The 22,824-nt window shown below is 39.8% G+C and overlaps 1 protein-coding gene across 1 annotated transcript in view; it reads left to right on the forward strand.

Annotated features, from left to right (window-relative positions):
* CCDC88C (coiled-coil domain containing 88C) overlaps positions 1–22,824 on the forward strand; it is a 94,331-nt gene that overhangs the window by 60,612 nt on the left and 10,895 nt on the right. Inside the window, exons 13-25 of the mRNA XM_054161908.1 lie at positions 802–983; positions 4,326–4,463; positions 5,849–6,919; positions 9,214–9,341; positions 10,214–10,355; positions 10,937–11,125; positions 11,491–11,652; positions 12,693–12,970; positions 17,634–17,777; positions 18,849–19,035; positions 19,250–19,395; positions 20,700–20,789; positions 21,795–22,033. Coding sequence (XP_054017883.1) covers positions 802–983; positions 4,326–4,463; positions 5,849–6,919; positions 9,214–9,341; positions 10,214–10,355; positions 10,937–11,125; positions 11,491–11,652; positions 12,693–12,970; positions 17,634–17,777; positions 18,849–19,035; positions 19,250–19,395; positions 20,700–20,789; positions 21,795–22,033 — 3,096 coding nt within the window. The remainder of the gene's footprint in view (positions 1–801; positions 984–4,325; positions 4,464–5,848; positions 6,920–9,213; positions 9,342–10,213; positions 10,356–10,936; positions 11,126–11,490; positions 11,653–12,692; positions 12,971–17,633; positions 17,778–18,848; positions 19,036–19,249; positions 19,396–20,699; positions 20,790–21,794; positions 22,034–22,824) is intronic.

The raw sequence follows: 22,824 nt of genomic DNA on the forward strand, positions 1-22,824 counted from the left end.
AAGACAATGTTAAAGGCAATTTCATATGAAATGTGGTTTTGAGGTGAAGGGTGGCAGTTTCTCCATGTGAAACAGAGAGTTGCTCTTATAATTAAGTGCTGAGCAAAGAAATGAATAGAACAGTGAGGCTTTAGTGCTGGGAGTTAAGGCTGAGAAGTAATGAGACTTTTGATCTACAAACATTTAGAGTAAAATGACATCTCTGTTGTATAACTTGCATAAATATTATTAGTTCTGAGATTTCAACTTCAGAGGCTTCTCTATGATAAACATTCTGATGGCTGTCCTGTGCTTGGTGGTAAAATATCCTCCTTGGTCCTGCATATTGTTTATGAGGTAGCTGTGAAGATAAGCGCTGGGAAGATAAGCTCTGTAACTTGCATTTGTAAAAGATTGTTGTGTGACTACAGATTGAATACTGAAGTTTTCACTAGCTTTTGGGAGTGCACAATTTTGCTGTTTTAGCAAACACTTTGCAGCAATTTACTTCCTGCCTCAATTTATATCCTCTGATGGAAGTATGAGAGGATATAAAAATACATTTTGCTCCTATTTTTAAAGAGTAACATGACTAAATAAACCTTCAAGAGGAATTAGGAACATGAAATAATTTTAAAGAGAATTCCCTATTTATTAGAGGTATTGTTATCTGTGAAAGAGATTCTGTTTTTAACAGTGTTTACTTAGCAGTCAAACTGAAATGAATGCAATTATCTTTATACAAGTGATTCTTAAGGACCCTAGGAAGGGAGATGTTTGTGAATTGGTTACTTCCACCTTCTGATTCTCATGTTTCAACAGCCAGAAAGTCCTTTGTGTTTGAGTTGAATGAATGTGCTTCCAGTCGCATACTGAAGCTAGAGAAGGATAATCAGAGCTTGCAGAACACAATCCAAGAGCTGAGAGATGCCTCCTTGACCTCCAGAGAGAGCAGCCTAAAGTTTGTGGAACTGGAAAAGGAAAATCAGCAGCTTAGCAAAAAGGTAATTGGTGATTTGCTCACAGGAACAAACGGAGCTCTTCAGTTCTTAAACACACTGCACATGGGGCTGTGCAGCATTCTGAAACAGCGATGGATTGCAGGGAATTCACCCATGTTCTACAGAAGACTAGGCAGGGGTCTGGGCCCCTCTGTTTAGTTGAGTTCTAGCACTGCCTTCCACTTCACTGGTTCTTACCTCCATCTTTGTAAAAAGTGACTATTCTTGTTTCATAAAAGCTGTCATTCAGTGCTTGGTTTTGTCACCTTATGACAGCCACTCCTAGCTAAGGAAGCCGTGGACACATTGAAATATTTTGTTGGAAAGTCTCAGTACTGTTTCTGTGTAAGTCAAATCATAGGTGAACTCAGGTTAGTATATTTTTAAGCGAGTTGGTTTTGCTGTCCGTAGTCCTGGATCAGCTCTTTGTCTTGTCCTTTTGGCTATTAGAAGTTCTCTAGTGTCTCCCTCTCTGCAGAGATCTGAGTTCTTTTAATCTTTGTAACAAACATTCTAAACAAACATTCATCACTTCTAAAATTTAGTTATACATATATATGTGTTACACTCTATTATTAACTGTGATACACGTTTAGCTAAAATGCCACCTCTGCTTGTCCTTGAGAAACAGAGTGCATAGTTCACCTTCAACTATTACCTTCATCTTTGGCTAGTAACTTGCATCCTGATTGAGCCAAGTGCTTGCTGGACTGAGTTTAAAACACTTCTGTGTCAGTTTTTCCCATGCTCCTAACTTAACTAAATTGTCCAGAATGTAAGACTCATTTCTCCTTTTCCCATTCCTGCTATAACCTGCACATTGATACAAAGATTTGGCTATCTCTGGCCTCTCTGTGGGCTAATTGGATGTTTTAAAGAACAAGGGGAGAAATGCTGGATTACAAGATTGGAACTAGCCAAATGCCATTTTTTTCTGCCATGGAGAACAGGTATCCATCACTGCATCATTCCATCTTCTAGAGAGATTCTTTTGCCAAGTTGAGAGATTGATTCTTCTTTCTGGCTTTCTTCTGTGAACAAGGAAAACTGCAACAATTCACTTCATTGCGCTCCTCTTTCCACACTCCCATATGGCCTGTTGTGTATGAGTAATTTGATCCAGCTCTAATTACATGCTTTAAATTTGAGATTAAGGCTTAATAAGCACTCAGAAGATACCTGTGGTATACAGCAGTTTAAATCACTTGAACAGCTGTGGTCAGCCTTTGGGTTTGCCCCAGGCACATTCCTGTGGGCATCTCTTTCTATAGTACTGTATTGGTGCCAACAGTTGTGATTCCAGAATCTGTCTTATGTTTTTGATGATGATGGTGAATGCCTTGACATAGTAGGGGCACATACAAGTTGGGTTGTTAAACAGAGCTAAAAGAAGTATCTGGGAATGCATGTGTGGTGAAAGGGTTGTACTGTGTGTATCAGACCTGTGAGGAAAAAACGGCAGGTAAAATGCTACTATTCGAACAATGTAAACATGTGACTGCTTCACCAAAGAACCACAGAATGTAATGGGAACTGTGGGCTGAATACCACACACCAATTGAATTTTTAATGCATGACACCTCCTATTCAGGGAGAGTTGAGGAAAAAAATTAGTAGACAATATTCTGTAGTCTGTGTGAGACATGCTTCACTCTACTGGGACCTGATACATGATAGGTAAAATAACAATGAATTGAGATGTTTGAATTTGCTTTAGGGGTTTTAACATGTTTTTTTATTTCCCTCACACATGTATCCCCTTAACTAGAGGATATGTGGGTACGCAGGAGATTGTGCTAGGGGAAGTGGGTATATTAGGGGACATCTCTGATTTATTGCAGCAGGCAGAGGAGAGCAACAGTTCTTGAGAACTGTTAAAGACAAATGTGTGTTAAGTCACACGTCAAGAGATAAAGCAATGTTTTCCTCAGGCATTGTGTGCCTGGGGTTTTTTTTGTAGCTTTCCTGAGATACCCATAGTTAAGTCTTGCTTCCACAAAGTCCTTTGACTGCAGTCAGATTTTATCCACTGAGACATTCAAAAGTTGTTGGATGAGTATGCTTGGAAAGGACGGTGTAGCTAAACCAGGATTATTCAGGTAGCACAGGAGGAGATGATATGAAGGAAAAGTCCCATACATCTTTTTCCTTCCTTGCAAGGTTTTAAGAGGAGCTAGTAATAGAAAAAACTTCCTTCAAGGCACACTCAAGTAGTAGCAGTCCTAATACATGCCTTCTCTGCATTCCTGACTTCTTGGACTGAAATAAGGTGTAAACAGTAGATTTTACTTGCCTCCAGTTTTCTGGGAGGTGCTAATGAAAACCAGCTATTGCAGAATTACTGAGTTTATTCCAGTTTTCTCTGAACAGCTCCTTTGAGACCAATGAACCTTAACGCGGTTACATTTCTAACCGTTAAGCCCTTATCTCCAATCTGGGCAGCCCCTGCTTGTTTAAACACTTCCTGTTAATGAGGCACATGTTGACATAGGCAGAGCCCAGCCTCCAGCTATTTCTCACTTGTAAGAATTATTAATACTTTTTTCACTGGCATTTTTATTGCTGGCAAAGTTCATAATACAACACCAAAAAAATGAGCTGATACTTGTGTAGAGCTGTAGATGCTCTCAGTACTTTACAAGCATAAAACAAAGTACTTGGTGACTTAGACAACATGGCTCTCTGCACCTCTTGCATCTAAATACTGAAGAGCTGCTGCTTTTCAGTGCTTAGAGTATTACAGGTAAGTGTTGAAAAGGAGGGAGTCAGAAGACATCACACATTGTAGGACTGAGACATTATTCACAATTGTTTCAAATCCAATATTGTCACCTGCTGGGGAAAACAGAAGACCAACAGAGTACAGGGAGAGGAAAGGTAAACCTGGCAACTCCATTACTTTTCTTCTGTTTCTCATTTATTTTTATGTTTTTGAATCTGTTCTTCACTGAGCTTTCTGAATTTCCTCTGCATGATTAACCTTCTCTGGTAGATTAAGGTCACCAGTAATGGAGAGGCTAGGAGGAGTCAGGTCCCTTAGAATGGTGAGCACCAGAAACTTAATCCTGTTATGCCAACAGAAGCGTAACAGGGCATTCAGCTAGGCAGGTGAAGCATATCTTACTGCTCTGTCTTACGTGCTGTGACCTCAATAGACATGAAGGAGATTCTTGGCACTATGAGAAAAACAAAATACTCCATTTCCTCCTCTGAGGCTGACAAGATGCAGAAGGGAAGCTTCAGCCATATCCTCTGTGTCATTCCTCCTCTCTTCAAAATAACTTAAGTGCACAGTCATTGTGTCAAGCTGTGGCTGATGTGTTTTGGTGTGCTCTCTCCACACAGATTGAGAAGTTGCAAAATCAAATCGAAAAAGAGAAGCAAAGTAATCAAGATCTTGCGACCTTGAGTGAGGAGCTGATAAAGGATAAAGAACAGTTACAAGTTGCCCTGGAGACGCTAAAAGCTGACAAAGACAGACAGGTGCAAACTTCACAGATGTAATGTAAAAGCATTGTGTTTAGTAGAGGTAATTCACTGATGCCATTTAGAGCATCTGATTCTCTCAGGGAGATAGGACAGTTAAAGTTCTTCAAATGTAAGTAAAAGGATTCTTAAGCAAAAAAGCCTATCATGTTTTGCTAGCTACTGTCCCTGTTACTACAGGGGGATCTTCAGGCCGTGTGTAAGGACAAAGCTTCTCTCTTTGAGGGGGTGGGGAAGCACTGGATCTTACTAAATGGCATCCTTACAGGTTTTTAGGATGTTCAAATAAACCCCTATTATACTGCAGAAGATTGGTCTTCTGTCAGCCCTGTGTCCTGAGTTTTGGTATGTGTTTTTTGTTGGGTTTTTTGTTTTTTTTTTTAGCCACTTAACCCTCTTTGCTCTATTTTAAAAGATACTGAGGAAGCATTTAGGTCTTCTGAACTGATATTTTCAATGCCCTGCAGTTCATATGCAAGGTCTTAAAACTATCCTGTTAACAGGTTCATGCAAGGTATTACCTGTATCAATTTGAGTACTGGAGAAAACACAGACACAGATCATTGGAGGCCACTCTGTGTATTTTCAGCATGTATTCAAATTTACTCCAGGGTTTGTGGCATGAACAAAATGTCTTATTTGTGTAGTGCTTTTCATCTGGAAGAATTCTTACCAGGACTTCTACCTAGGAAACTGAACTTTACCACCAAATTCCTATATTTTAGTTAGAACATGTATGGACTTTTGTAGCAAGATTTAATTAATACTTTTCAAGTAGGGCAGGAAGTAAAACCAGAAGTATCCTCAATTGTCAGAAAAGGGCAGACACAATTTTTTTCAGGTGTAAGTATTTATTTATTTCCATGGATATTGTCTAGATAAGAATCAAATGCAAATTGCTGCCTGATCACAGTTGCTTCAGGTGAAGTTTGACCACTGTGTCCTTAATGAGAGCCATAACTGCTATAAATGTTCAAGTGATTTGGAGCTTTTGATGCCTTATCAAAGATAATTTGTCTTCAGATCCCAGAGGTAAAGGTTAACCTAGACAGGTTACTCATTAGGAATGATTCCTAAGAAAGCATCTTCTCCAAGGTGTTCTCTGAAGATCCCCTGTGTAGTTTCTCCATGTACCTTGACCTTCTTATATGGTAGCAAGAATACAGCACTATTTTAAATTAGTCAGTCAAGAGTTACCAGAGGTAACAGGTTTTTTCATTTCTTTGGGTTGTTGTTTTCAGCCAGGGAAAACTTTTGGGAAATTTGTCTTGGATTAAATGGATGTGATTTTGTTAACAATCTGACTGCTTTGTGGCTAACCTGTACCACATTTTGTAAGGTGGCTGAGCAGTATTTCTGTTACTTTATTATTATTTGTGTAGATAAAGGACCTTAAACAAGAAAATGATCACCTTAATCAAGTGGTCTTATCCCTGAGACAACGATCACAAGTGAGCAGTGAGGCACGAGTAAAAGATACTGAGAAAGAGAACAAGATGCTTCATGAAACAGTTACAGAAACTAGTAGCAAACTGAGCAAGCTGGAATTTGAGAAAAAACAATTGCAAAAGGATTTTGAGCAGGTTAAAGAAAAAGTGGAAAGAGTGGAAGAAATGGAAAAAGAACTCCATCGACTGGAGAGGGAGAACGAGCAGCTTACAAAGAAGGCAGCCGCAATGAAAATAGTGACAGAAAAAGTTGAGGTTCTTGAGCAAGAGAATGGGGATCTGGAAGTGGAAAACAGGAAGCTAAGAAAATCCCTGGACACGTTGCAGAATGTTTCCATCCGGCTTGGTGACCTGGAAAGGGACAACAAGCAATTGGATGAAGAAAATCTGGAGCTTAGGAGAATAGTGGAGACCATGAGATTTACCAGCACAAAAATGGCACAAATAGAAGCAGAAAACAAAGATTTGGAGAGGGAGAAAGAGGACTTAAGAAAGAATGTGGAAACGTTAAAAGCAATGAGCAAGAAATCAGAGAGGCTGGAGCTTAGCTATCAGACCGTCAGCTCTGAAAACCAGAGACTTCAGCAAATTGTGGATAACAGCGGCAAAAAGATCCAAGAGTTAGAAAAAGAATTACAGGGAATGGAGGGTGAAAATCAGGTCCTCCAGAGAAATCTTGAGGAGCTAAAGATTTCTGCCAAACGATTAGAGAGGTTAGAAAAGGAGAACAAAGCCCTAGAACAAGAAATGTTTCAGCTTGAGAAAGACAAAAAAATGCTAGAGAAAGAGACAAAACGGCTTTGGCAGCAAGTGGAGATGAAAGATGCTATTTTGGATGATAGTACAGTAAAGCTGGCAGTTGCTGAGAAAGAAAACAAGACACTAGAGAAGGAAATTGCTCGATTCAGAGATTCGTGTAATAAGCTGAAAGAATTTGAAAAGGACAATAAAGATCTCATGAAGCAAGTTAAAATTGATAAAAGAACACTAGCTACACTGAGAGAGGTAAGCAAAATAGTACTGCTGGTTTCAATATGCTGCTTTTTTAATTTCAACTCTGAAACAAAAAAAGGGAGACATCTGTCTCATGACTATTGAATACACAAGCTAGGCAATCGTCACAGCATTAATAACCATCATTGGAGAGTTTTGCCTTTAAAAGCATAACCTGTCAAAAGCGGCAGTTTACCATTATGTGTCCACACAATGTCTGTTTTCCATGTAGAATACAGTTTGAACACAGCACCCACATGCGGTAGCTGTAAACCAAAGACTTTGATACTTTCTGTCATGCTATAACCACAAAACTGTTTGCCAGCGTTACATCTCTGGTAGCGGAGATTGTCTCTTAAGCCTAGAAATCAGAATGCTTGTTGAATACATATTAATAGTGTTTCTGTTCTAAACCAGACTTGGCTAGGACAGGAACTATCCCAGATGACAACCTAACCCTTTCACTAACTGCACTAAGATTCTGCTCTACAACTGCCTACAGCGTTTTCCCCAAAAACCTTCTCTGCAGAGTTGAGAGCCTGCTAAGCATCTCTTCCAGCACCCTCTCCGCTGCAGAATGCATTAACGACACCTTTCCTAGTAGTGATCTTTTAAAAGCACACAATTAGTATCGGGATGTCGACAGATTAATGATGGGTGTGCCAGAACCTGACACTCCTAGAAACAGCCTGTGAGCAGATTCAGGTTATTTCAACTTGCTCTCATTGCCTGCCCCAGCTGCTGTTGTCCGTCCGGAAACAGGATTTCCTGTGAAAGAGCATTCAAAGGCAAATGGTCAATGCTGAGGTAGCTCAGTGAAATAAATAAGTTTAGCAAGGCTAATACAGTATGCAATTACTTGAAAATTTAGAGTGGTTTTCATTTTTGAAGCATTAGTGTAATTTTGAGGAGGAAAAAAAGTTTATCAGAAACGCTTGAAACAATCTCAAGTTGTGTTTCTATCCAATAGTAGCATTTCTGAGAAGATTCCTTTTTAATCTTTCCCTCCTCAGACTTCTGCAAATTTCCAGTGGTGCAGACTCATCCAGAAGTGTATCTGCTTTTCCTTAGTTACTTTATTACAGATTCTAGACAGTTCATGGGTGTTGAATACCTCTATGAAGACCACAGACTGTCAGTAATTTAACCTTACCTTTTTTTTCCTTGCCATAGGAATGGATATGTGCCTATTATTTTTGTATCAGAGAACAATTGAATGCCTACAGTTTGTTTAACAAAGCATTGTAAAAAACAATAAAATTACTCTTGCTTCTGTTTGATATCCAGGATAACTTTTTTTTCTTACTCAGAAATGTTTCTGTAACTTTGTTATGTCTTCATGCATTGTTTAAGAAAACTCTTATGCAGACACATGAGCAAAGCAGTTTTCTATGGTGCATTTGCATTTCAGGGAATTTGGAATGGTAGGAATCTCTGAATTTGGCTATGCACCAAAAAAAGGTTTGTCCTTCTTAAGCATCAAGGCTAGTATTATGTCTTCCCAGGCTATTTTCACACAGACCACTTCACTGGCAAAGCATTGTCCCAGTCTACGTTCTGGTAGTACTCCATCAAATCTCCTTGTAGGATTTCCTTTTCTGGTTTTGCTTAAGTTTTTTTCCAGAGAAACCTAAATGAGAAACCAGAACAGGCCAGTAAATACCAGAATAACCAAGCTCTCTAGACTCCAGAGCTGTCCTGTCTCTTACAGAACAATGCCATTATGCATTTTAATTTTGGCAGTAATCTGCCGTCTGTCAAAACTCAGAGTCGGTAGTGCAAATGCACTATTACGAAGTTCCTTGATAATGGCAGCATAATGATACTATCTCGGAAAACTTTAATGCTGAAGTCCTGCCGCTCCTTTTGTGTGTGTGCCGCTGTCAGCTGGGCTTTCCAGCAGGGCTTTTTGTCCTAGCTGAGGGGTGGGAGCTCCCTCTGCTGGTGTCCTCTGGCTTGCATGCAACCTTTTTGTGGCGGAAGGGCAGGGAGTCTCCTGTCCCCCACTCGCTCCCTCTTTTGGCAGACGGGCAGGGTGCCAGTGTTGGCAGAAGTAATTCAGTACAGTGAGGGAGCCAAAGGCCAAAAGAAGCATTCTTCAGATTTATTCCAAGCAAACTATAAATAAAGCAATCAATTTAATTCTGCACTCAGTTGTCACTGATGAAGAATTGTAGCTGACCTTCTTGGAACTGGGATTTTATCCCATGACTTTTTTCAGTACTTTAAAAAAATATCTTTGGTGCTGCATAACTTTCACCACACTTTTTTTTGCACAGCAACTAATCATGTAAGTGTTGTTGCAGGACTTGGTCCTGGAAAAACTGAAGAGTCAACAGTTGTCCAGTGAGCTGGACAAATTGAACCAGGAACTGGAGAAGATAGGATTGAACAAAGAACTGCTACTACAGGATGACAATGGCAATGATGACACGTAAGGAAACTGAGCTCTCTTAGTCATTCTTTTGACTCTGCAGGCTCTTCCTTAAATTAATTCAAGCCTCAAGCCCTTTGCCTTTATTTTTGGTTCTCATCCGTCTCACTGCAATTACATTTACCCATTTTAGACATAAAGCATGTTTTCCTGTAGCAAGGCTGGTATTATACTGCAAGTTTTGCAAAACTTTTTCTTGGATGGAATGAAGAAATGCCATTTTTCTCTCTCGTGCTAGCCAGCGTTCCTACAGTCCCCTCTACTCCCCAGAAGAGTAGCTGGGTAGCTATTTCAGTGTGTATTCCTCATCACAGTCTCCTTATAAGTAAGAATAGTGTCTACTAGTGTCTGTCACTATGTCATGTTGCCAAGTAATTGCCAGTTGCAGGGAACAAGTTTGCAAGTACTGTAGTAATGAACAAAGAAACCCCAACAACCCACATGTATACAGGCCTCTTACTAAGACCTAATTAGAGAAGTATACCCATCTCATAGGAGTCTTTGAAATCCACTATGAATTTTTCTCTTGTAAAGACTGTACAAAAAGAGCCACGAGAAGAAATTTTGGCAGCGTAATTAGGGAAAAAGAGCAAAACTGAATTTCTTCTAAGTTATGCAGCTCTTAGCTGTTTCTGTAGAACCATGCTGGTACTGCCTCTAGAACTGGTTGAATTTCCCAAAAGCAAGTTCCCCAGCCATAATGTAGCAATAGTGATCTGTGGTGGTAGAGGAAATAATTTTCTTGAGGAAGCAAACGCATGTAATGTAGCATGTGGTGAGATTTGGAATGGGTGAAGGTGAAGTCTCCTGCATAGATAATGGTTCATATAGTAGTGGCAGACACTGGGAAAATATATTCTCATGTATTTCAGAAAATACAAGATTCTGGAGAGCAAAACTGAATCAGCACTGAGAACAACACTTGCTATGAAAGAGGAGAAGATTGCAATGCTGGAAGCTCAAGTGAAAGACTCCCTGAATTTGAACCAGCAGTTACAGAATGATCTAAATATGGTGAGAGGTTAACTGAATTTTAATTGCTCACAGTGTGGTTCTGCACTTTGACAGACATTTTTGGTTTTTTCCCTCAGCAAGAACAAGTTCCATACACACACTTCCTAATGTATGTTGGCTGTTGGTTTGGTTTGGTTTTTTTACTAGGCTGCTTTCTTTTGTTAATTTCTATATAATGGCCCCAACTTCAGAAAGAATTGTTGGGCTTGGGGCAAATCAGAAGCTTTTGTATCTAAATGCTATTTGCACGTCTCAGTTTTCCAAGATTTTTTCGTTACTATTGTCTTAGTTTTCTGCCTCAGCATAGGCTGAGGAAGACTTCAGTTGAAACATCTCACCTAAGAATAGCCTGTTTGTTAGGCAACAGTACTTGAGTTAAAGGGCACCTGATTAGAGGCCAAGAGACAGGGATTCTTCTATCTCTCTGTGTCACAGCTTCCCATCAGTGAAGTGAGGGCCATGCTTGTTGAATCCCTTGGAAGTCCCTGCAATGCAATAGAGAGACTGCATATCTCATCATTACTAATAAAAGATCCCACTGTTAAATAGGTGTTAAAGGTTGTTGCTTTTTGATTCTGCAGGTAAAGAAGGACTTTGATGCACTTAATCAGACTCAGCAGGATGAGCAGTATGCTCAGAAGTCAGTGGTGTGTTCTGAAGAGAAATTCATTCCCAACCACCAAATGAATGAGAAATCAGAAACTGGGCATCGAGAAGCTACCATGGAGTTGTTGAAACTGAAAGACAGGGCAATCGAATTGGAAAGGAATGTAAGGCTCCTCCTATTGCCTCTTGTGCCTTAGACTTCCCTTGCAATCATGAGTTTGTTTCTGGGAAGCTGGTTTTTGAGCTTACAGCAATCTGGTGGGTTTTCCAGAGGACCTAAGTCTACCAGTCTCTCTTAGGGCTGCATGGGACTTTAATGCTGTATATGTCTTGTATAACATCATTACAGCGATTAATCCTGTGTATAACATTTGTCCTATCTTCATTTAATGCTGGGAAGAGTTTGCTTTTGCACATTTGTTGCAGAATGCTCATCACTAATTGGTTCTTACCTTTGATAGGACTCCAAATGATCAGGACAGCTGTTTTATTTCTCCCTGTCACCTCTTCAATGCCATTTCTCTTTCAGAATGCAGCCCTGAATACTGAGAAGCAGCTGCTTAAAGAACAGCTGAAGCATTTGGAAACACAGAATGTCACCTTCAACAATCAGATCCTGACACTACAGAAGCAAAATGTTTTTCTTCAGGAGCACAACACTGCCCTGCAGACGCAGACAGCCAAACTCCAGGTCAGGACAATGTTGCACCTCTGTGGCAGGAGACTAAATTTGACTATAGTAGTGTAGAGAAGATCACAGCTGGTAGAAAATGTTTGTACTGGTATGCCTAAGTAGTGATGTAAAGATGAGGCCCATATGGTGGAGCTTAGTTTGAGGTCTGAATTTCTCTGAACTAGTAGGGAAATTGGCTCTGTAACTAATCATAGCTATCTTCATTAAGAAGGTTGTTATTTAGAGAGATTTTTTTTTAATCAATGCAGCAAAATCCAGATGTCTTATTCCAGAACTCTGCTTCTGGAATAAAAGATCTTTTGCTGTTTGTTTGGTTTTTTTTCTTTTATTGCCTGTAAGACAGCTTGGGAGAAACAGGATAAGGACATCTCAGCTCTCAAGAGGCCTTGTAGCAGAGTTCTAGTCACAATTTTTATACTTTCAGCCACAATGTCAGAGTTGCTGGTGGAAGACAGGTGCTGTTAAAAGCTGCTTTAATTTTGGAAATACAAACCTAGTGTGATAAAGTGCGTGGTCACAGATTATGTTTGTTTCTTTGTTTTTTAATTCTTTCTCACCTGTAATTGAAGTATATAAGCAACATACAAAATCAAAGCACTACCTGTCTGCTGAAATCATTCTTACGGGTGCTGCCATAGTACACAGCGGTGCAGTTAATTTTGGTATGTTTGGGTAAACATTTGATTACTTGTACAAAATCATGGGAGAACTTCTGGCTTTGGTACATGGCTGTTTGAGATGCAGCTGAGTTGTGAGTATTCAGTTTATCTTAGTCTACAGGATCAGTGTAACAGCGGGTTTCAGTTTGGAGGTTATCCTGATGCTTTTCAGACTGGTGATAGCATGACTTTATGTGGTGCATGCTGCCAGCAGTAACACCAAAGCAATGCCAGATTGTCCATAGGTGTTGTAAGTTCACAGGGCAATGGATGCACTCTTGATTAACTCTATGCAGATACAAGCTGCTGCTACATGTTTGTTGTATGTACCAGTAGGTGTAAATAAGTAATGCTTGCTTTTTATTTGAGAAACTTTAGGTAGAAAATTCAACCCTCAGCTCCCAGAGTGCTTCACTGATGGCCCAGAATACTTTACTCCAAAATCAGCAGACAGCCAAGGAGAATGAGAATGAAAATCTACTGAAACAGAAGGAGGAACTGAAAGCTGACTATGAATCATTGCTTCAGGACCATGAGCACCTTGTTTCACTGCATGAACGACAATCTGCAGAATATGAAATGCTGATAAACCAGCATAGCTGCCTGAAAACATTACACAAAACCCTGGATCTGGAGCACAAAGGTCTGGGTGAGAGGTATGCTCACTGCTCAGGGTAGAGTGTAGCTGGAATGTGCCCATGTTACAATTTTAACCTTAAATGTTGGTCTCCAATTAGAAATGAAAACTGCTAAGCTGTTCCTCTGAAAAAGTGTTATCTCATTCTTGCTATCATTAGGAGATGAGGTGAAAATATTTGCAAAGCCATAGATTTTAGACCACCAAAGATGACAGACCACAGATGACTCTGATGATATTTAGCAAACATGGGCTTGGGTCATGGGGATGCTTTTTCAGAAGTAGCTTAAATGCATTTAAGGATCTGTGCTATAATAACATGCAGCTTTAAAAAGATTCTCTCAGCTCTGCTGGGTGGGGTACCTTTTCTAGTGATACAGTAGGGTCTGCAGTTCAGCTAGGTAGTTACCTAGGTGTGAGTAGCATGTCTTGGGAAATTCAGATCATTGAGGATTGTGTGTGGCGTCAACCTTGTGATAAAGGAGGATCTCTGAAGGAAGCTGTACTGAGAGAACTCATGTTTGTTTTCTTCTAGTTCTCAGTCACAGGCTTTTGCTTCAGGCCTTTCAATTGAATTGTGAAGTCAGTGTAATCTGTTCATTGTTTAGTCTCTGTCACCATCATTCTCTGACAGTTGTACATGGATTGAACAATATGTAGTGTACTACTATGAAAATGCCACTCTGTGCTTACCCCTCAAAACTTTTCATACACAATTCAGTGATTTTTCTTTACAGTACCTGTATTTAGTTCAGTTTCTGTGAAAGGCCAGGAGCTGGGTTCAGAGCAATTCAACTGGCGATTTTTGAGGGTGGACTGAAAACTGGTGCTAAACTTTTCTTTCCCAAAGACTTAAGTAGTTGGCAGTGCAGTGTGCTGTAGATTTTGATAAAGCATGGAAATAAACCCATTGTGATTAAAATCATTCACCAGGGCTGTGACAGGACAGCTGGCGAACTGTCAACTGAATAAGCTGTAAGTGCTTCCACAGACACTGTGCCTGCTTACCAAGTCCCTCTCAGACTGATTAAGGGTTTCCATTGATTTAGGCTTAGTTGAGATTTTCACACTGGTGTATTAAGGCAGCTTGCTGAGTTCTTTCTTTTCTTGATAAGTACCAGTTATTAAACAATTCTATCCTAAGGAAAAAGTGATTTTCTAAAAATAGACTATCTCCAGTGGTAAGTGCTCAGATGACCATTGCAAACATTTGCAATTGGGACTGCCTGTTACTGAGATGTGACTGCTAGTGAGACATGTTGCAGGGGAACATCTGGTGGCCTTTTCTGTAGTCAAAGCAGGTTGATTTTTGGCAGTTCTAAACGTGTGGTGTCCTCCTGAGCACATCAGTCTCAAAAGGTACTTATAAAGGTGGCTTGTCCAAGGACAGCCTGTGTCTCCATTTGGCTGTCAAAAAGAGACAGAAACAAACCACTTTGTGTGTCTGTGCATGTGTTTTGTTTTCCCTCCAATGTGTGGTATGTGAGGTTCAGCTGCCTAAGCAAGCACAGGGGAAAAAGTTACAGAAACAGCTGTAAGAAAACTGTTTTCTTACACCACTCTGAGACATTTAAGTGCTAAGATGAAATACCTCACTTTCAACTTCAGCTGGAATGTATCACCTGCTAAATTTTCCCAGAGCAGCTCAGTGCAGCCAAAATTTTTGCTTGTGCAGTGTCTAAGAGACAGGTTTTGTTTGTCCCAGCTCCAAGGTAATTTTTTCTCAGTTGATGACAACACTAATTAATCACAGTTCTGTTGCTTAAGGCAGAATTGCACTCCTGCACAAACCTATGGCTGCAGCTCATCTAGAAGAATTTACAGCAACTTTTACTTGGCTTATGGACTCCTGTCACCACGTACAGCCAAGGTCCCCAGGGTTTATATAGTTCACTCTGATGCATTCTAACCATAGAATATTTTCTATGCCTGAGCAAACTTTGCTGCACCTCCCTTGGCTCTATCTGAACAGTATTAGCACTGCAGTGGGGATTTAATAATGGGTTGTGTGTGACTGCAGTGAAATGACCTGTCATAGCCCAGCCAACCACAGATGTGGGTTTGACTTGGGAAAAGGAGCTAGTATGTTAGGATTGTTTGCAATTAATCGCAGTGTCTTGGCTTTGCAGTGTTCTTATGGCTGTTCTCAAAGAACACAGAAAAAGTCTGGGCTCATGCTGCATTTTAAAAATCACTTTACATGCTGCATATTGCTGAGGGGAGGTAATAATTTACTAGCTACAACTGATTATATATCCTTAAGCATTTCATTGTGGCTTAGTCTAAAGAAATCTAATCCTGCAGACTGGAAAAACTCATCTTGCTGGAAAAACAGAATCACTGCTGTGGAGGGTTACAGATTTCAGGGCCTTGTATTATTATGTTACCAGTGCTGGCTGGTAATTATTTTCCTAGGTTGCCTTTGCCACATGCTTTTTTAGCAAAGCAAAAAGGAGTAAAGAGAAATATAATAATTCAGTCTCAGGAATGGATTACATCAGATCCAGAAGAGATTTTATTTGCATGTGTAAGAGTGTTTTTAAAAATCCTCTTTGTCCAAGTGCCTGATACTTAAGGAGGCAAAGTGAACATGAGTCTACAGCATGGGCAACCTGGTTGCATAGGTCCTGCTGAAATGGTAGGCTTTGTGTTGAATTGAGAGTACAAGAAAATCTGGCCTGGAATTTCATTACTGCCCCAGAGATGCAGATTCATGTGTGGTTTTGCAGTCTTTTCTTTCTTACCTTTCACCTAATATTAAGGGGAGCAGCTGTGATCTACCTCAGGGGTTCTTGCGCTCAAAGGCAGCATGTGGAGCTGGGCCAAGCTCATAAAACTGGACCAGTATACTGCTTCCCTCTAAGCAGCCCTCTTTAAGAATAGAGGGCCTGGATAAAAACGAACAGAGTAGCCCTATCGTACAGTAATGGCAAAAGAATTCACGACACAGTTTCTGCAGAAGCAGCAGCCATGGGAATCTGCCAAGGGACTGACTGTGGAGCTTGTCTTCTCAGATTCTGGATTGCCCGGCAGCTTGTCTTAAATGCTTCTTGGAGCTGGATGTGAAACCTTCCTCTGCTTTCACATTCCTCCATTTTTTGTGGAGACATTGAATTTGAAAAGAAAACAAGTAAATAAGTTTAATTAAACTCCAGTGCTGTTATTGGGAATGAATAGCAAAAAGCAGCTTTTGTCTGGGAGACAGGTACTTTTCTATGTGGCCCTCCAATGGGCTGGATTTGGGACAGTCTGTGATTTGACCACGGAATGAAGGGAATGGTTGCCTGGAAGAAAAACAAGTTGGCAGGAGTCAGTGTGTTTGGTGCTGTCCACTGCTTTTGTGTTTTTGAAGTTTTTGTGACTGCATTCATCTCCACTGGGGTGAGAGTCACAGACCGATGATGCTTGTTCTTTTTAGCTCTTCAAGCAATGCTGCATCTTCCACCTTGTTTATTATTTAGAAGGATATTTCTCTGTAACTGGCACAGGTGTATCTGTTGGGATGTTTTGGGGCAATAGCTTTTGTCACGGTCACAAAAAAAATTGTGATTGTGACTTGACATTCACTGCACCAGGGTCCCCAGTGGCTTCTGCTGCTGTGTGTGTATGATCACAGACCTTGACAGAGGCCTCTAGAGGGAAAAACATAGAAAAAATCTTCAGAGAACAGCATGCTCTTTGACCAAGTATTCTCATGCTACCTTGTTCTTCACAGCATTTTCCAAATGCAGGTGGTGTAGCAGCTCAAGGAGGCTGAGCCTGCCTTGTCAATGCCTGTGCCAAGGAACAGGGAAATTGTTCCACACCTCTGCTATTTTAGCATTCCAGAGATTGAAATTAAAGACATACTTGATGGCTTCTGCCCTCTGTCTCTGCCTGTCTCCCCACACTGAATGATTTATTGTATAAACCAAGTGACAGTGGAAGCCTAGGTTTGAGCACTGATCTTGCTTTTGAGTTTCTCACTAGTGAACAAGTAGAGCCACTCAAGCAGGTGGGTCAGCCCCTGCCTAAAGGTGTTTTGCTGTCAGCTCACTTGTGCTGCCCTCATCATCTGTTTGGAATATACAGGGGGTTATTTAGAACAGAATCGAATAGAATAGACCAGACCAGACCAGGTTGGAAGAGACCTTCAAGATCATCGTGTTGAACCTATCATCCAACACCACCTAATCAACTAAACCATGCAGGATGCTATTACCTACACACTTAACCTAATATGCATTTGGTGGTTACCTAATAAGCTCACTGTATTGCTTTCTCTCTCTCTCTCTTTTTCTTTTTTTTTTTTGGCTCCTGCTTTTTAGTCAGGTTTTTGAAACCTGTCACTGTGATTCCAGTTTAATGGTGCAGTTTCCAGCTACCCTGGAATGACCTGTTTTACCAAATGATCACAATCTGGCAATTGAAAGGAGGTTCTGGCAATTGCATCCTAGTTTGCTTAAAAGGATGCTTTGCCTTTTTAGGATGAAATTAATCAACAGGGAAACTTTTAAACTGAATTTCCACAGCATAGTGTGGAATTCTTCAGCACTGATAGAAATTTAACCACAAAAATGTCTGTGTAACTAAGTGGGCAGGGAAAAAAATCCATTCTGGTTACTGTGGTATTGCCTATTAAAGATCTTAAACTAGAGGCAGTAAAATGCTTAAATGAAAGCAATGAAACCTTCTTTCTGCAGATACAACAGTTTAATGAAACACAAGTCAGAGCTGGAAGAGTTGGAAAAAGTTTTAAAAACTGAGAGAGAGGTTCTGCAACAAGAGAGGAGATCAAATGCAATAACCACTGGGGAAAATCAGAAGCTGAGGGAGGAACTGGACAGGTATGGTTCTCTTGCCAAATTCTTGTGTATAATTAATACATCAGTTATGCAAAACACAGGTGTGTTTTGTTGTGTTAACTGTAGTTCCAGAATATCTTCATTAATGTTTGATAATTTTTCTCAGTTTCTGTTGATTTGATCATTTTAACTCATTTAAGGTTATTGGCTTCATGGACACTGTCAACAAATACAGTTACGTGGTGCTTCAAACATGGTCTGATCCTGGGACTTTTGCTTATTCAAAATAAACTTCCGCACATGGTTCACTTCACAAGTGTTTCTGTAATGTGTTATTTCCAAATGCTTGTCTTGAAGTAGAACTACAAATACCCAAACCCCTCAGTAATATCTAGAGTTCCCACCATTAAAGAGAACTTTATTATGTTTTTTTTACACAAATTTTATTTAGTTCTAGGAGTTACAATTGCTGGTTATTTTCTACTGCCCAGAGAAAGCTGTTTGTTAATACTCGAAAGAGGCTTGATTCTTATTGCCAGAAGTGGGCTTAGTGATTCATATGATCATAGGGTAACTTATATCATGTCAAACCCCCTTTTGTGAGCTAGCATCTGAACTTTACATAATGCAGCAGTAACCCATCCCTCCAGCCCATATCTTTGCTGAGGAGCTCTTCATTATAACCAGTATGCCACAGTATCATCTTAGAACATTGCAGTGTTTCACAGTTCAGGACACTTTAATGCTTACATTTCATGCATCAGGAAAACAGTTCTGGAAGGTTTCTTTATTTGTGCCAAGCAGAGCTGACAAGTGCTCTTAAATACATTCTGCATCAGGCATTTGTGGTCTGTAGCTTATACACTGAGGAAACAGCAAGTTTGTGTTTCATCTGTTTTCCTTTCTTTTTCAGGATTGAAATATTTCATAATGCTATTACTACTTCCTTAATAAAATGTTTCTATGTGCTTTGAATAAAAATGTCATTAGGACATAGTCTCTGGAACTTAATGTTTGATTTAGTAACATCTGCACACTGATGGTGCTGTCTTTGAATGTAAGGTGCTTTCTATGAAGTGTCCTTCATAAGCCTGCTGGCTTCTTTATGTTTAGGGTGAATTTTTTGCACAACCAATTAAAGGCAGAGTATGAAGGCTTGCATTCACACACTAAAGAGCTGAAAACTTCCTTGAACAACTCTCAGCTGGAGTTGAATCGTTGGCAGGCTCGCTACGATGAGCTGAAGGAACAGCATCAATCCATGGATATCTCTCTGACCAAGCTGGATAACCACTGTGAGGTGGGTAGCTGTAGGTAGGTGTACTGCTGGGTTCCTGTTAGAGAGTTAACATTCATTGTTTGTACTTTTTGGCACATTGTAGGTAGGAGGTCAATCTATGTGATCATAATAACGCTCCCAACCCTAGGTTGCTATGCTATTGTGTTATCTTGATCATGGTGCACTTCCAGGGAACCTAGATGCAGAGGAGAGATTAATGTATCTTGTTTAACAGCTGCTGTCCCGACTAAAGGGGAATCTGGAAGAAGAAAACCGTCATCTCCTAAGTCAGATTCAGCTGCTGAGCCAGCAGAATCAGATGTTGCTGGAACGGAGCATGGAGAACAAGGAGCAGTATCACGAAGAACAAAAGCAGTACATGTAAGAAACTAGACACTGAAATTGTGTAGCCCAAAATAGTCATCTAGACAAACATAGAATATGAATCTTCTATCAAGAGGACAGGCAGGGGAGTGATACTTGATATCTGGCTAGAAAAGAGAATGCATAATAAGAGACGTAATGGGGAGAAACCACAAAATTTCTTTGCATTGCCTTAACGCAAAGGGATGCTCAGGGGCCACCTGGACAAGTTCATGTGGAAAAGCTCACATGGAAAACTTGGCTATAAAAGATGAAATGCTAAATACAGTGGTACTTCTCAAAGATTGCTGAAAAGCATGGAGTACAGCTGAATTGCAGCAAAAATTTAGTCTTATGAGAGTAATTTTATATTTGGATTTCTGAAGAAAGGCAAACAATCTACCCCTCAAGTTTTTGTCATTTGCATTATAAGAAGTACTTCCTTTGTCAAGATACATCACCACATCCCCCATGCACAGAGTGGCATGCTTAAGTAAGATACTCCTGTTCTAGATTTCTAAAGAATACCGTTCTCACCGCACCAAAATTCTCTTACGGGTATGAAAGAAGGAAGAAATGTTCTTAATCCCAAGAACTTTAGTCTAAGCTCCTCAGGATGATGTGGGAGTTACTGAGTTTTATTTCAGGAATGGATTATATAGTTAGAATGTTAGAAATCGTTTGCTGAAATGGGCTGAATATGAATGTATTCTAAGTGTATTTATCAAGGTGTCTGACAGTTTTATGGTGGAGGTACATCAGACTTACTACTTAAATGAAAAAAAGATTTGCTAACATCCACTCTGCAGGTTAATAAAATAACCAGTCCAAAAAACCCAACAAAGTGGCATGGCACAGCTCTCAGGCAAAGATCAAACGTTATGTACCTCTAGTTACAGAGGAGTAAGCAGAATAAAATACCCAGTTATCAGGTAGACAAGAAAGTCAAAATGTGTAAGGATCTTAACCTTTGAGTTAAGCGATCAGTGAGTAAGACCAAGCAATCAGCAAGTCAGTTTTCAAAAACAAAACAAGATTCATCATAGCATCAACAAGACAAAATGTTCCTGAGTTACTAGTGAGTATCTAGCACTGATCTATGGTTGTTCTTCCACCTTTCATGCTAATTGCACGAAGGACACCCATCAGCAGTTTTGGTAGGCTTTTGCATTTGCCCTCTCTAAAAAGCGCGTGAGCTCAGTTGGATTCTGAAGGTTATGCTATAGGAAGGTGTTTCAGTCTCTTTCCCCTCTTGGAGGCTTCTATATTTTCATTGTGCTTAACTTGATGAGATGGCTCAGAATGTCCTTTTCCCCTCACAGCGATAAATTGAATGCCTTAAGGAGACACAACGAAAGGCTTAAAGAGAAGATAATGGATCAATACAAGTTTTATGATCCTACCCCAAAAAAGTAAGTACCATATTAGTTCAGTTCTGCTATTGTATGGATTTGTGAGGCTGATAAAGGGCTCTCCATAACTGGAGATAACAGAAATTTCACAGACAGTGCCATCTTCTCTGGATGAATCCTTGAAGAACTGAGTCTTGTTGAGAGACTTCTCTTCCCATTGTGGGGAGGTTGGAGTAGATGATCTCTAAGGTCCCTTCCAACCTAAGCCTTTCTGTGATTCCTTTCTGTCTTTGCTTTCACTTCACAAACCATTCCCTGAGGCATCAGGGTGTATTACTACAAAGTACAGTAACTCACGTGGGACACTGTTGTAATACTGAAGTCTGAAATAGTGTGAACTGGAAAAGAGCCACTTTGTCCTGACAAACTTAATCTTGTGCCTAGCAGCAGGGTGAGACCCCCAGTATGATGACTAGGCAGCAATAGGAGCTTCCAGAGCTGCTCTTTCAAAGGGGTAAGAGGTCCCTCTGAGAGAAAGGACTTTAAAAATTTTATTAAGAACAACAAAGAAGAGCCAGGCTAATTTCATCATAGAATTCTGGCTGATAGCCTTAGCAAAGACAGGGAATCATCTTTAAAATAGTTTTCATTTCTTTCCTTCTCAGTCTGTTTCTGTAGTAGTGCTTTTCACACTGTTAAGATGTTTTATGTGGGTCCATATGTGTTAGGGGAATGGTTGTCTTTCTCACATTTCTCCTGCTGAAGAAATATTTCTGTAAAATAATTTTGACTTTGGGAGAAAAATGGATCTCCAGCTTTGTGAAATTCATGTGTGGTAGTTTTAGGCTATGCCTTTAAAATTTAGCTGCAGATTTCTAGCAGTTAGTCTGGCTAAAAGTTAATGCTGGAGGAAACTTCAACCCACCACATTACACTACATCTTTCCAACTAATTCATGACAGTAAATAAATAAGAATGTAGGGTGACTTGATGACTTTAGCACAGCTGTAAACTTCTTCAGAGTATTTATTTTATGAATTCCATTAACAAAACCTGCTTTATCAGGAAAAACCACTGGATTGGAGCCAGAGCCTTAGTCAAACTAATCAAGCCAAAGAAGGAGACTACAAAGGAGCGGTTGAAACCAGCAGCAGAAAGCCCCCCATTGCATTCTGAATCTGCAGAGATGGTAAACTCTCCATCTGCCTCTCAAAAACTGAAACATCAAGAGACTCAGGATAGTAACTCTCAAGGGTCTAACTCCATGGAGGAGAGAGAGAACCCTGGGGGTTCTTCAAACAAAGGTAAGGAAGGCCCAGCTGAAATTCATGAGTTGGGCATGTTTTGGAAAAGACTTAAAAACAATTTAAAACATATAGAGAGTATGTCAGTAGTCCATCACATTATGGTTCAGATTCCTTTTTTTTAATTAACACACTAAAAGTTTTAGTAAGCAAAAAAAAATCCCTAAAGTGAAATAAAGGTAGGGAGTTTTGGTTTGTCTTGAGTTTGGTTTGTTCTTTATATGGAATTCTTACCTGGTCACTCATTGTATATAGTTTCCTGATTTGTCTGAATGTATTATATGTTACTAAATAAGTTGGTAGAAATGCTTCCTTTACTGTGATTTTACAACAAACCATTTAAAGTTGTCTCATTAGCAATTGCTTTTCAAATGGGCACTAGCTGGTCATACAGCCACTGCCAGGAGATGGCGTCCATGCAAAAGAAATAACATAAAAAATGCTAATTTTTTTGTAAGCTAATTAATATAGAGGATGATAACTTGCTTTGACTTTGAACTAATAATTCTTGATGTAAAATTATTAAATGGGTTGGGGGTTTTTTTAATACTAAGGTGAATGTAAGAAAGAATTATTTCCTGTTTAGTTAGTTCATACACAGTAAATCAGGTGTTCCTAATGATGATAAGTTTAAAAGAAAGTTCCTCAAAGTAAATGCTCTCTGATCTGTGGAATATATCCCAAGTTCTGCTTACTCTATTGAGAACATTTCTATTAGCTTCTATATAGAGATCATTGTCCTCCAGAAATACTTTTGGAGAAACACTTTTGAAATTAATCCTTTCCCCTGG

This window comes from Dryobates pubescens, chromosome 5, assembly GCF_014839835.1.
Source record: "Dryobates pubescens isolate bDryPub1 chromosome 5, bDryPub1.pri, whole genome shotgun sequence".
NCBI classification, from domain to species: Eukaryota; Metazoa; Chordata; class Aves; order Piciformes; family Picidae; genus Dryobates; species Dryobates pubescens.